Source organism: Ammodytes marinus (genome assembly GCF_949987685.1).
Source record: "Ammodytes marinus genome assembly, chromosome: 4".
Lineage (NCBI taxonomy): Eukaryota > Metazoa > Chordata > Actinopteri > Uranoscopiformes > Ammodytidae > Ammodytes > Ammodytes marinus.
In genome coordinates this window covers 30,541,328-30,556,776 of record NC_137233.1, presented here as the reverse complement: position 1 = coordinate 30,556,776, position 15,449 = coordinate 30,541,328, and the positions used below count along the sequence as shown (strand labels likewise).

Sequence of the window (15,449 nt, the reverse complement as noted above, 5' to 3'; positions counted from 1 at the left end):
TAGCTTGAGTTCAACTCAAGCTATTTAGTGCTGCAGAGGGGAATAAATAAGTATGTGTTCTCATAGTAGTGGATCAAACTTGCAAATGTAAAAGCCAAATGAGAAAAAATGGACCGTAACACATACACTGAAAAAGCTCCTGTCTGACGAGCGAGTCGCGCTTATAATCAATTATCTAAAACACACAATCACAGTAACAATATAATCATCCTCTGAACACACACACACACAATGACAGTATTCATAAAGGGTACTACAGTGTGTGGACAGATGATCAGATGACAGAGCAGTTTGCCTTTAATCAGTCAGCTGGGAGAGAAAAACATGTCAGATCAGTATAACAGAAATCCTGGGGGTGAAAATTCCTTCTGTGGTCACATGGGCAGCCAGGAGAAGAGCTGGGACTGATCCAAAAGGGACAGAAAAACTCCCAACAATTCATTAACTATATTCTAACTTGTAACAGTAATTTACTACCGGAACCCCCGCCCCCATAAGCATGGCTTTAAATAGCAATCAAAATATCTCTTTGAGTTCCTAAACAGAAGCTTTCTCATTTGGGCGCTGCCCCGCCTGCAATTACAACTGGCAACCTAAACTCATATGGTATCTAATGGAGGTAAGTATGATTTTTAAAAATATATAATAATTAAACAATACCAGCATTGTCTGTTTTTCGGATGAGGACATATCAAGCCCTTGAGGAAAATACACAAGCCTTTTAGGGAAGCCAACTGGACATCTATTAAAATTACATTAACATTTTTCATATAGTTCATAGTATCAAGAGAGCTGCAACCAAGTCCTTTCAACGTGCAGGCCACAAAATGAAGGAGAGACGATTTAAACATGAAAATCCCTTAACCCCTCATATAAACAGAAGGGACTTAACAGCATGTTAAAACAGTTGTATAGTGTCTTCTGTGGCTCTCTGGAGGGGATATTTTGAAGTCCTTGAAAATAACATCAGAGTTAATGTACAACATCAAGCGGTGTTTGGAGTAGACTCATATTAAAAGGATGGAAAGGCAGGATGTCTTGTTGACTATAAGCAGAGATTGAAAATGATGGAAATAGTTAGCCTGGAACTATGAATAATGATATAGTGACTAAGGGTGTATTCACACTGGGAAAGTCCGCTAGTGCACTTGCTTTGGTCCAGACCAAATAGAGTTTGGTGTGGTCCACTTTCATATTGCCCCTTTTGCAAGTGAACCAGCATTACGAAGCAAAACCACACGTGATCTGAGGTCATTCATTCATTGGACAGACATTCTGGGGTGGAGAGAAACAGGAAGCACGAAGTGTAAACTGCGAAATATATATCATTGATATAATATGGGGCTAAAAATAATAAAAGGGCCTACATCTAACCTATAAATAAAGAGGAAAAACATCAAATTATTGTTGTTTCATATGGTCATAATGTGTAGCCTTATGTCAATGCCACGTTATGTGGCTTGTAGCCTACGATGTGAAACATCATTTTTACTGTATTTTTGGTGCTGGATGCGCGTCACGCGAGAAGAATAGGCTCAAGCTGACACTCAGCTGATTAAGCTGTGTATCAGCTGGGTCGGCGCAGTTCAGCTCCAAACTGACACGGGGATAGTATTGACGGTCCCGTACATGGGAAGCAAAATAAAAACACACACTTCTTGCGCAGCGTGAACCTGTTGGCACTGTGCGAGAGACGCTCCCCTCTCCTTCATCTGATCGCTGAACACATTCAGCATTTATATTGTTCTGGGCTCCCGGTCAAACCACAACTAATCTTCCTAATAATGGTGACAACAACACTTTCCCATAATGTGAAGCTGACGGCTATTTATTAAAAAAGAAAAGAAAGAAAAGGCACAGTGCCTCCTGCATTTGGGTCGGATCGAGTCCGAACAAATTCACACCACAAACGAACTGCAGCAGAGTGCGTTTGGAAACGCATCGAGACTACCTCTTCAGCTGGGTCTCGGAGCGTTTGTTTGGTCCGCACCCGAGTGCGATTGCTGTATTCACACCTGCCTGAAAGATGCGCACCGAAGGCAGAAGTGCATCTGAGTTCGTTTCAACCGAACTAAACACGGCATGTGTGAATACACCCTAAGTATCCCTCCCTGTCAGCCTACAGTTTATATCTCAAATCCAACCCATATCCAAAAACTACAATTTGCCATTTAACAGGTGGTTATTTACATGTCAGTTGCTAGGCAAGTGTTGTGCTTTTTATTAGCTAGAAAGGCAGATTTAGTTGCCTTCATTTAAGGTGTCTGAAAATCGACTTTATATTCTTTCTTCTTGAGGCACTTAAGACTTGAGCAATTTTTTTTTTGCGTCGGGTCAGCTTTTTAGGGAATCAACTGTCAGGTTGGTCATAGCCGTCAAATCCAAGTCAACACTCAAGTCCTAGAACGTGTGTCTAAAGTCTGACTTGAATCCAGTCTCCAACTACAGCCATGGCTATTACCCTGTGCTAGTACCACATATAGTCAAAGTGCTGAACAGCAGGTTATGCATGACTTGACAGGACTTTGATTCATTAGTGGGCAACCTTCAAAAGTATTACAACACATGGAATGTATGCGTGCAGAGCTTAGCCCAGAGCCTTTTTTTTATAATGATAGCATTAAAAAAAAATATGACTCCTTAAGAATAATTGCCCTTCTTTGACATACTCTCAACAGCACTGGTGCCTTCTCTCACACACCGTTGAGTTCAATAGCTCTAACGGTGGGAAGTTGGTGTCATATCCTGACACACCGCCAATAAGCATTAACGTAGAGCAAGTGAAAACTACAGTACAGTACATTATGCAAATGACATGCATGGCAAGTGTGAACATCTTAGCAAGTAACACTACTCGGGTCACAGTTCCCTTTTTTCTATGACTGTTATACACACGGACACACACTCAGCCTTTTAAGCAGCACCACCCATTGGTGTGACAAACTGGTATGGGAAGATGCCACAGCTTATTTGTTTACGGACTTAAATATCAAATATTTGATTTATCAAAATGGCATTTAAAACATGGAAGGTAGGAACAACATCTTATTATGTAAACTCACTTAAAATCCTTTAAATAAAACGTAAGTAGTATGCTTTCTTCAGAGTTTTCCAATTTTCATGCTTTTTTGTCTTCTAACTTTATACTTGCAGAGCATGTACATACAGGCGTGACGTGTGACATCACAGTTTGTTTTTCGAAGCCAATCGTGATCCAACATGAAACATAAAAGAAAGAGTCAACCTTGAAGCTTTCAGTGCATATCAACTGAGAAGTGACTTTTCAAGACGTTTGTGTCCAGTAGTGTCGCTTTTAAAGGATTTTACTATTCATATATTCTACATACTCCAAGACATGCAGAGAACGATAAGCCCAGAGTCGAACCGGGGTCAGCTGTGGTGAGGACTGAGCCTCTATGGTACGCGCTCTAACCACTACACAGAGGGAGTGCCCCAATAAGAGACATTTTTATTTAGGTAATCAAACTTTTATGCGACACGAACATATCAGACACAAATAAATATTACAAGCACAGTATACTATATGCCTTCACAACATGAATGAGGGTTTCCAATGTGTTGAAATGTGTTGTCACGCAAGGACGCTTTGAGTGTTGATGACCAGCTTTTATGACATGCTGAGTTCAACGAGCAGCTAGTTAAAAATCTTCAAAACTTGCCAGATTTAAATGGATCAAGAGGAGGATGCTTGCTTGGCAACCATAAAAACTACTGAGAGGATTTCAGGCCAACAACAGAGACGGTTTCCATCTGAGGGAGTTAGAATCAAACACAATGCTTTTTTTTTTTAAACCTTTATTTATACAGGTAAATCCCATTGAGTCCGGAGACTCTTTTGCAAGGGAGACCTGTTCCCATTTACACGTTACCATTCACACACACATTCACGCACCAGTAGCAGGCTAACTATCGACATACAAAGGTGCTTTGACACTATATGACAAGTTACTGACTCACAGAGCAACTTTCGAGGAGATCATTTATCATTCACAATGGCACACAGTTTTAATGGGCATGATTTTGTTTAGCGCAGAACAACCTAGCTACTCTGTCTTAAAAAGCAGGTATATCACATCACGTGGAAACAAAAATCCTAACGTGTCCACATTACAAAGTAAGTGGCCAGTGGTTGAACACACACGCATGGAGTTTTACTGCTAGTACCTCAAGACCTAAACTGCTCTTCCCTGCAGTGATTAGATAACATCAGTATGACCAAGGACCCAGAGAGAGACACACATTGCATTATCAATCTCCTATGCTGTGTTGAATCCACAACATCCTGGATGATGTTGGGCTTGTGTAAACTGATATTTGATTCAAAAGGTTCTTGGAGTTGTAACAGAGGAAGCAACTAATAACTTGTACTACTTCTATGACAATAAATGGGCTCTTTTTACCGACAACAGCTTCCCTTGAGTGTTTCCTGCTAGACCTCTGCTCCCTGCAGACAGGAAAAGCAATACATGTGGTTATTAGCAGAGGGGGGAGGGAGGGGGGACTTCAAGCTAGTCGGAACTTTCTTGTGTTTATCTCGAGTGAACCACCCAACTAGTCTGCGGTGTGTATCCGACAGCAACAGTGGTTATCTTTGGTATCTGATTGGTGGTGGTTGTGGCAGGCAGTTAAGGCTCCAAATCTTGTTCATGAGGTTAAAAAGGTTTTTTCAGTGTACATGCAAAAGACATGAGATAGGAAATGCGATGCCTCAAAAAAATAATGTAGAAAACAAACAAAGCCAAAAGCTGTAGACGTGTAAAAAGACCTTCACATGCTGCTGGTTCAGCAATGAAAACATTGATACCAAACGAGCAGAGATCATTTGCTCTTGCTCTTGCTCTTGTGCCATCTTAAGGGATGTTTTGATGCCCTCTTTTTTTGTCTTTCATTAAGACATTTTATCCCCAAACACCGTCAAACTAGCAAGGGTCAAAGTTTTTGTTTAAGCATAAAGCCTCAACGTTCAAAATTGTTTGTCAATGCTACCGAATGGCATCCATCTTAGATATGTAGTGTCAGCCTGCTGACGACCAATCAATGATTCCCTAAAGGAAAATGAAAAGCTGATGACATTTGAACAATGGCACATTTAATTTGCACTTTGACACACAACAAAAATAACTGCCACCATAGCATCCTCAAATCAAACAAGTGGTCTGACTTTCAAACGATTTATAAAACATAGTACAAAGCACTGTTTTCAGTACTTTGTGCTACTTTATAAGATGTGCTGCCTGCTGCTCTGTGTGCTCTGCTGAACTATCCCAGTGTGTGTAGGAGTGTGTGTAATGGTATTTTCAATCGGGTGAAACACAAGGCCAGGCCCTAATGTCTCAGTGTATTGCATACAGACTACATAAGTGAGAGTGTGATTATAAGTAAGGCGCTTGTGTTTACATTAGGCAGAAATGTTAAGCATACCTCAGCAATGACAGTATAAGACCCTACATGTGGACATGGCTAGCCTGGCCTTACACCCCCTTGTAGCCTCTACGGAGGAGGATTATCTCTGCACAACTGTGTCCTCTCTCAAACTGCTGAGGAGCCTCCCAAACCAGGAGGAACCCAAGAGTGTTTGCTCTGCCGGAGGACACTCGGAGGGACCGAGATTCACAAAAAGTTCCCCTGAGAAATTACAAATATGTAAGCACACTTTAGACAGAGAGTGTGTATGTGTATGTACACGGGGGAAAAAAAACAGTTTCATGTTTGGTTTTAATAATGTCACACACACTTCTTGAGGATTATGGCAAGTTCAAGTGCTTGAAGCCAATACTTCCTTATTCGAGGAGTGGCTTGGACAACTCGCATATATGAGGTTCTCAAAAGACACCATTTTTATATATACCACCAACCGACTGCAACTTGCTTTTGTGTTGTATATTGTGAGTCCTTTGTGCTTTTATGGTATGCACGTGTCATCATTTGATATCCATTTTTGTGATGTTGTTGTAAGACTGACTGTAACAAATCATAAGGTCGATCAGTGAGACTATACAGGTATACGCGGGGGAGGCATAACATAAACAGAGAATACCCTTTTCTACAGCAGACCTTTATATCTATACTATTCCATACTACAAAGCAGGTAAGTGGTGTATGTACAGTAAGTGTTCACATTAGAGAGGACAAAATTAAGTTAACTTAAGAAAAGCCAGTAAGCATACTGAACATGTTTGATTTTGGAGTGTAACTGTTGATGCATACAATTGCCCCACAATTCAATGCACAAAAGGTAACAGAAATGTATGATGAATTGCAAATAGTGCTTAGTGGCTCCTGAAAGATCATGAAAGACATAACAAGTGTAAGTGCGTATTTTTTTAATAATGTTGTCACAGTATGAAAAGCAAAAGTGTTACTGATACTAACAACAATCTCTGTCTCTGTTCTATTCAACTGTGCTATTATGCCACCATGCGCAATGCCACAACCCTGACACTGAAGCCGCTATATAAAATCCCACCATTGTAAGTAGAATTTGAACCTGTGTGTTTCCTTCTGTGACTTGATCAAATGATCCTCTGTGAAAAGGCCTATTGTTTGATTTCCTAGTTAGTGTAAAATAGCAAAGTATTTATTTAGTCTTTGAATAACTGACACAGCCAGTGTCATGGAATACACCCATTGATCATTTCATTAACTACATATTTGATTGATTGATTGATTGAAAGCATGAAAAAACAATAAACAAAAATTATGTTTAAATTATTTTACAAAAAAAGAAAAAAGAAAACAATTTACAAATATTCATATGGTATGCCTGAAAAGGAGTAGGAAGAAGTATGAACTTATTTAATCCTACCCCTTTTCCACAGCTCAAAAAATTATATTAATTATTATTATTATTTGATTATTATTTTACATGCATTTGATGAGTCATAATCTCTGCTTTGTGAAAGCACTGGTGGCTTGTAAGGTCATCTGCAAGGTGTATTAAGACACATTCTCTTCATCTCAAATGGATTTTACATAACGCAGAATGCAACCAAAAGTATACTTTCATTGGACTCTCCCTGTCTGTTAAAGGACACACAACTCCATAACCTCCGCTTTGTGTTCTACATGTTGTAGTCTCCAAGTCCTTCATCATCATTATGTCTAACTTGATCGAGCTCCTTCGAACCAAGAACATTTTCACTTGCTAGTAGTAGTGCTCTTCATGATACTACACTCACCTCTTATTTTGAAAATCAATTAATTTTTTCTTTAATTTCACAAAAAAGTATGTAATATAATAGAGACTTTTGAGATTGACCGCCTCCATTATATAAAAGACTGTATGGCTTGACTGTAACCTCTTTTTAATGTTCATTTTCCATATGATCCTATAGCATCCATATTTTCACCTCTTTCTGCCTTCCAGAAGCATCTAGCACTCACAGTGAAAGGAAGGCCACTTTTGGTCAAGACCAGCTGACACGGTGAAGGGGTTAAACCAACGCCACTTTAACCACGCTCAAGAGTGTATGTGCCAGTGTGTTTTAGACAGACATTAACAACTAAAACACATCAATTGAACCAGGACGTTACTGGCACAATTCAATTGCCCCCCATCCGTTTTATTATTATAAGAAATAAAATATATAATTAAAAAATTCGACCAAATATCTACAATATCTTGCAATCATTTCAAATATGTCAGAGGCGTTTGATGTCTTGCAGTGAGTGGCTCAGATTAAGAACAATACTGAGTGTGGAAGATAAACTGAGGTAAAGTGATTAGTGAAAGCATTCTCTGTCAGAGAGCCAATGTGCACGGCCCTCACACTTCAATCACATGTTTGCTGACACAAATTAAAAAATACAAATCTACAAACCATTTGAATAATGCATGATTTGAACTTATCTAAAACTCCATTGTCTCCGTCTAAGTCCCATACAGTACACACAGACTGTCCCAGCCCAGCTAAATCACTAAGGATGCTCCTAAACTATACCTTATCATTTAACTGCCTGTTCACAACAGAGACGGACAAAAACAATAGATGACACAATGGACTAAACTGGAAAAGAGAGTGATCATGCTTTGGATGGATCTCGACAAAGTCTACAGGTGTGAGACATTGCCGCCATGTTTTTTTTGTGCCACTTACTCCCACCTCTCCTAGTCTAGTTCTAAGGAATAATCTTGACAGGTAAAGTGAAGCACACACACACACAGAACCAAAGAAGACAGCCAGAGACTCGTCTTTCATGCTGCTGCTGCAGGCCGGGAGGTATCAGTGTGCAGTGTCCGTGTGGTGACAGCGGTTGTCTCTAAGGGGAGATTACATGTCCTGGGACCCCCCATAAGGCCTCGCTGAAGAGGTGAGCTGTGTGGGCATTGCTCAGATCAAAGCATTCAACCCTTTCTAAATACAGTGCAATCTTGGTTCTACTCCTGATACAGCAGATAGCATCCTTAAATGCAAAGTGTTTAATGCAAAGGGTTCACTATCCAACAAGCTTCAAAGTCTGACTGAAATAACGCTCTTAAAACTCAAAGTGGCTTGGGCGCTCCGGTGACGTATAGTGGATAGAGCGTGTACCATATCGCCTCAGGCCTCGTCGCAGTGGTCGCGGGTTCAAATCCGACCCGTGGACCTGTACTGCATGTCATCCCCCCTCTCTCTCTCGCTCTCTGTCTCCCCATTTCAACTCTGTACAATCGAATAAAGCTTGAAAAATGCCAAAAAATTATCTTTAAAAATCACATCATAACATGGCAAAAAGGCCAGCATATTTGAGGGATCTACTACAGCCTTTAAAAAAAGAACTTTTGGTCATACATATTTTCTTAATCTACCAGATAGAATTTTTCCAACCAACAGTCCAATATTGTTGCAACTTTCAATCAAATATTTATTCAGCAGTGACCATGTAAAAGGAACTGCTTTTATATTACAGTATTGTAGGAGAACCTGTGAAAGATATACTACTCGCGCTTGTCACCACGCTCATATTCTCTGCACTAAGTCGAGCCAGGCCTCTTCCCCTGAGACATAAACCTCCAGCATGAGAACTGAGGGTCATGAGTTTCTACTTCCTGTATGAGAGAGCTAATAATAGCCCCGTTCATCCAAAGAGGCATCTCAAGGCTTTTGTTTGAAAAGGAGCTTTTTCAAGTGTGTTGTGTTCTTCTGACAAATCAACGTCCCAGACTCTAGATTCTCTCCATCTGCTTCTACCGTGACAGATGAGCAAGCTATCCCACAGCTATAAACACACACACACACACACACACACACACACACACACACACTCAGTCCAACTTTTTATTGGATGAATCAGGCTACAAACACCCTGCTTACTGCTTTACATGCTGTTACACACAGTTACACACTCACACACACACAGGGTTACACTCAGTCCAACTTTTTATTGGATAGATCAGGCTACAAACACCCTGCTTTACATGCTGTTACACACACACACACACACACACACACACACACACACACACACACACACACACACACACACACACACACACACACACACACACACACACACACACACACACACACACACACACACACACACACACACACACACACACACACACACACACACACACACACACACACACACACACACACACACACACACACCATTGTCAAAAGGCAAGCAGCCCTGTTTGAAGTCCAGCGGGCAGAGGTATTGTGGCTGTCACCAAAGAAACACAGCATTAACACATTCAACAGCGTCTCTCTCTCAAAGAAGCCACAGTATAAACAGACAGCGGTAAGTGTGATGATGTCAGACCTCAGGAGGACGAGGGGGAGTGGACTCTCTCTGTGTGTCTCTTACCTCTGAACTTCTTGGGAGGAATGTTGAGGTCCCCGGCATCAGGCTGGACCACGCAGCGGTCATCCACCAAGCTACGGACACAGACACATTACATAGTTAGCAACAGGACACACATCTCTGGTTACTAAACAATTAGTGTCTGTATTTTAAAAAGCCTTAAAATGTACATCCAGTTGATTGCACATTGCACATCTCAATTTAACTTATCTACTTTCTATTCTATCTTATATATACTGTTTTATATTGCACAGAAAATTCCTTTGCACTACTTAGTATTTAGAATGTATCTTATGTAAATATTGTTTATGTTTATCTTATTTAACTCTATATTTATTTTATTTTATCGTTCCAACAGCACTGTGGGCCAGAGATAAACGCCATTTTGATTCTGATGTACGTCTTGCATATATCAGAACTGACAATAAAAGACTTTGACTTTGTATTTGTCTTATGACTGAAAAAAAAAACCTAATCACTGATGGCACTGAAGCTTGCTAGGTTTTTCCCAAGTAACCATGAGTCGACAAAGCAACATAAGACTGAAATGAATTTATTCTGCAATAATGCCCAAATGAGGTAACACTTTACAGTAAGGTACACACAAACAGAGGTAGTGACTGAGGAACGAACGACAGATGAATTAGAAACGACTGTATGCAGGAGAATGTCAAAGAATATTGTAAATGTTAATGTTCTGACAATAGAATGATTCAACATGTTCCACTATTTAATTAATATCTATGATTGTGATTGTTATTTTGCCCGGGCATCTTAACTATTGTATGCCACCGCATCGCTATGATCCCTGAGGATTTTAGTGCAAGCTGGTTTGCGTGTGTGCTTATGCGTGTCTGTGTGTGTGTGTGTGTGTGTGTGTGTGTGTGTGTGTGTGTGTGTGTGTGTGTGTGTGTGTCTGTGTGTGTGTCAAACATAATAGTGTCCAGAACAAAGTATTCCCAACAAAAAGCTCCTGCGTGTACAAAGTCTTCTGGCTTTTCCCAATTTCCTTGAGAGGTCTCACATAGCTGAGGCTTATTATTTACTCTGCCACTCCACACGATAGTAACATCATTCTGGATTAGATGACCAGGGGGGCAGGCTGGAATTTCTGGTGACAAATTTAGCTTTTACTAGCTTAGAATAACACTGGACTCTGGCCAAATCCCACATCCTTTTCAGGCCTTTTCCCGGGGAATGTGTACAGTTGTCCAAACAGACCTGTCTGCTCCTGTAGTCTAGTGTACAGTACACCTCAAGGAACAAGACTACGGCACACTTAGATTTAAAGAAAGAATGAAAGAAAGAAAGAAAGAAAGAAAGAAAGAAAGAAAGAAAGAAAGAAAGAAAGAAAGAAAGAAAGAAAGAAAGAAAGAAAGAAAGAAAGAAAGAAAGAAAGAAAGAAAGAAAGAAAGAAAGAAAGAAAGAAAGAAAGAAAGAAAGAAAGAAAAGATAGATAGATAGATCCTTTGATAATCCTTTACAGGAAATTACAGTGTCACAAACGGCGTATGGACAGACATAACAAACACACATTCCCTCATAGAGCTAAAATACTTTAAAAAAGATAAAAAACAATAAAAACAATAATAAATACTACAAAGTGCAAAGTTATATTTGTGCATTATAAACCGTATGGCAGCTGGTATACAGGACTTCCTGTAGTGCTCTGTTTTGCACATTGGTGCAATTAGTCTGTGACTGAAGGTGCTGTTCTTGATGACCTTCAGGGCGTGGAGTGGGTGAGTGGGGTTAGTCATTATTGAAGCCAGTTTGTTGAGGATTCTGGCCTCTGCCACCTGCTGGACCTTGAGCTGCTCAACCCCGACCACTGAGCTGGCCTTCCTGATCAGCTTGTCCAGTCTGTTTTTGTCCACTGTGCGGGCACCTTCTCCCCAACATGCCACAGCAAAAAACAAAGCACTGGCCACCACTGAGTGGTAGACAGTGCACAGTAGGGGTTGGCAGATGTTGAATGACCTTAGTCTCCTCAAGAAAAAGAGTCGACTTTGTCCCTTCTTGTACACCGCCTCCATGTGGCTTTTCCAGTCCAGCTCACTGTCGAGCTGCACACCGAGGTACCTGTGGTTGGCGACCATCTCCACCACAGTGCCCCCGATGCTGATTGGTGTTGGTTGAGTCCTCCTCCTCCCCCTCCTGAAATCCACAACTATCTCCTTTGTCTTTGTGGTGTTGAGATGGAGATTATTGTTTGTACTCCACTCCACAAAGTTCTCTATGGTGTCTCTGTACTCCTCCTCATTTCCCCCTTTGATGAGGCCAACAACAGCTGTGTCGTCTGAATATTTTTGCAAGAAGCAAGCAAGAAAGAAAGCAAGAAAGCAAGCAAGAAAGCAAGCAAGAAAGCAAGCAAGCAAGCAAGAAAGAAAGAAAGAAAGAAAGAAAGAAAGAAAGAAAGAAAGAAAGAAAGAAAGAAAGAAAGAAAGAAAGAAAGAAAGAAAGAAAGAAAGAAAGTATCCAGGAGTGTTTTAGATGAAACGATGAAGTAGGTGTGTGTGGTCACCTTTATATGTGGATATGTGGATCAGCCACATGAATAGCTCATCCCTGTCGAAGCTGTCACTCTGTATATAGTTACCCCATGGAACTAACGGAATAGGTCCTGCAGGGTTTCAATGAGCCTTTTTGAAATATGTTCAACCTTTAATTGGCCTACAGACCCTTCTCTCCAGCGATCAAAGAAGAGGTTGCTGGGGTGTGCTGCTCGGCTGGACAAAGTTATGATCATCAAAGAGCGTTCTCACTTCTTCTCAGTATGGTTTCTTCGCTTCAAGGCGTATGATCTGGAGAAGGCCGCATGCTGCTGAGTTGGTGGTTGTGTGCGTGGAAATGATGGCTCCTGGCCAAAACTGTCATGACAGCTTAGTAAAGATGTGCACTGTGTGTGCGTGTGCGTGCGTGCGTGAGTGAGTGAGTGAGTGAGTGAGTGAGTGAGTGAGTGAGTGAGTGAGTGAGTGAGTGAGTGAGTGAGTGAGTGAGTGAGTGAGTGAGTGAGTGAGTGAGTGAGTGAGTGAGTGAGTGAGTGAGTGTGCATGTGCGTGTGTGGGATGCGCTGGAACTCGAGAAAGGCTACACTGTCTCTACAGTGACTCAGTCTTTGCTGTAGGTCATTCCATTTCTTGTGAGCAGTTGGCGTGGGGTAGTATACTGACAACATTTCTGATGCTTGAAAACATCAATGCAAAGTCTCTCGTCTCAAATGGCCCCGTTTGCATTCAGAACAGAAGATGAAAGAAAGGGTGAACGCAAAACGTGTACATCCTCATTGAATCAATTACATTTTTAACAATATTGTCTTCCAAATATGAGGCATAGAGAGTGAGAGAGACAATGGCCAAAACAACACAATATTGCTCTGGCTGTGTGGGTGAATGGAGTGGCCTCGTGAACCCACTTTATACCATTAGCATTGAGTATGTTCAGGCAAAGCACCGTCCACCACCTTTTTCTCTCTCCAACACCCACTCCTTCTGGCTGCCACAGTCTCACAAACACACAGACTTTATCATTAACTGTGCATTTTGACGCCCCTATACTTCCTTTTCTCCCAGTGGCTCTATCAGTGGCCGGGGGTCAGACAGTCAAACATAGGGGGCCACAGAGCCACACATCACCAGGAGGCCTCCCCACTGTCTGTCAGATAAACCCCGCAAAAAAATGACATTCACGACGTATCTCTTCTCAACTACTTGATTTCCATTCGGTCCCTGGCAGTGAGACGGAGATAGATGCCTGTGACAAAACTTGTTGCTCATTAAATCCAACCACTTTAACAGACCCACAGCTATTAGTATGGCTTCCTTCCAAAACACTGTTCAGCATCGCAGTAGAACAGACACAGTAGAAGTGTGTGTGGATGCCAGCCCACACACATAATGTTTTTTTTCGGGCCAGAGAGATTGGACTCACCCCAGGGTGCTGATGAAGCCATTGGTGGATCCCTCGGCGTACAGGGAGCAGATGTCCCCAATGTGTAGGAAGCTGGACATCTTATCCGACATGTTGGAGGGACACACGGGCAACACCTATACAGCGGAGGAAGGGAGTGAAGAAATTGGTTAAAGCCCTACTTCACCGGTGGGAATATGAACTCTGAGATCCTATGAAGTATAAACGTGCAAAAATGTTTGAAGTCGGTTCATCCTAACCTGAGAACAGGCAGATAGAGTGTTTTATGGTCTCACTGTCTAACCCTACATTTTACAGATATGACATCACTTCAGTAAAAATGTAGGGTTAGGATTAACAGGACAGCTGCGCCAAGGGAAGACTGAGGAAAGACTGAGGGAAGAAAAACCTCCTTCATTATATTATAATAGTGATTTTATAATGACAGAACGCTGGTTCCGTATGGGTGAAGTACTCCTTTAAAGAAAAAGCCTAATGATGTCATAAAATCATCTAATTTACTGTTTTACTTTGAAATAATGTTCTCAATATTATTGCAAAGGATTTAAAGAGAAGCATCCACATTTGTATTTGCATTGGGTCATGATAATACTTGCAATGTTTTACATCTATCATTCAGCTTCTTCAACTAACTAATTCATGGCTTCCAAAAAAAATGATTTACCTGTGACTTTCAGTTTGCATCTCCGGATATGATTGAGGCAAAAGACACACTAAAATGCATGTAGCCACATAGTCCCCTGTGGGGTGTGAAGGCTATAGGGTTCCCTGAGAGATCCAGACTATAATTATAGCCGACTTCTCTAACAGTGTGGATTTGCATAGGGGAGGCTGTAGGGAAATTCTCCGTGTGGTGTGTGTCACTGTAACCTGTTTGTGTTGTGCCGTCGTGTATTGGGGTCTGGACAGTTAATGATTAGGAGCTGCAGCAAACCAGGAAGGGTTTGTGTTGCACCTGCAACAGGTCATCGCAGCCGTAGCTGATATGTAATATATGGGCCACTGCACTGTTATCTGTCTGATTTTGAAGCACTGCCTCTCACTGAAGAATGAACCAACATTTGCTTTGGCTGACATGCCATCCGTTGCCAAGACTTAAATAATGTTATAAATGACGAAATGGTCAGCTACAAGTAGAGCAAAAGGGCGCATCTTTCTTTACAGGCCTGTCCATCAGACCGCTAGAACAAATGAAACTCGAGAACGCGTCCAGTGGAAGGCTGTCATTTTATTTTGCACCCACAATCACACTGTCTGTTCCACAACGGTCCAAAACTATTATCAAACTCGCTGTCTTTGGTTGTCGTTTTCTCTGGGTCACTGCGGTGTAAAGCGAGAACATTACAAAACACTGGTTACGAGCTGCGAGCATTTTGTTACCCATTTAAGGAGAACAAAGTCAACCGTGTTTCTTTCACGCGCTGCAAGAAGACAGAGATAGGAAGAGAGGATGGTGAGCCGAACAAGTTGTGCGCTCAACTTTACCTCGGTTTGTGGTAAACGCTGGGGGGGTGCTCAGCTTTAAGACAACATGACTGCGGCTCTCCTCTTCACCACCGGGCCGAGGGCGAGATCCAGCCGACAGCAGCGGCAGCGATTAATCCCCGCTTTCTTGACAGCCTCTGTCACCCTGTTCTTTTCCTCGCCTGTCCGGAGCTCCGGGGCTGCGTTCACTGAGGCAGGCAGGCAGCACACTGGCTTGCTGCGCC

The 15,449-nt window shown here is 41.7% G+C and overlaps 1 protein-coding gene across 1 annotated transcript in view; it reads right to left on the bottom strand.

The window, feature by feature from the left end:
- The window catches only part of LOC307249570 (inositol 1,4,5-trisphosphate-gated calcium channel ITPR1-like), an 82,452-nt gene extending 67,072 nt beyond the window's left edge, over nt 1-15,380 (bottom strand). Inside the window, exons 1-3 of the mRNA XM_080026365.1 lie at nt 15,226-15,380; nt 13,741-13,856; nt 9,814-9,884 (exon numbers count right to left, since the gene is read on the bottom strand). Coding sequence (XP_079882491.1) covers nt 9,814-9,884; nt 13,741-13,832 — 163 coding nt within the window. The 5' untranslated portion in view covers nt 13,833-13,856; nt 15,226-15,380. The remainder of the gene's footprint in view (nt 1-9,813; nt 9,885-13,740; nt 13,857-15,225) is intronic.
- Nucleotides 15,381-15,449: the final 69 nt, after the last annotated feature.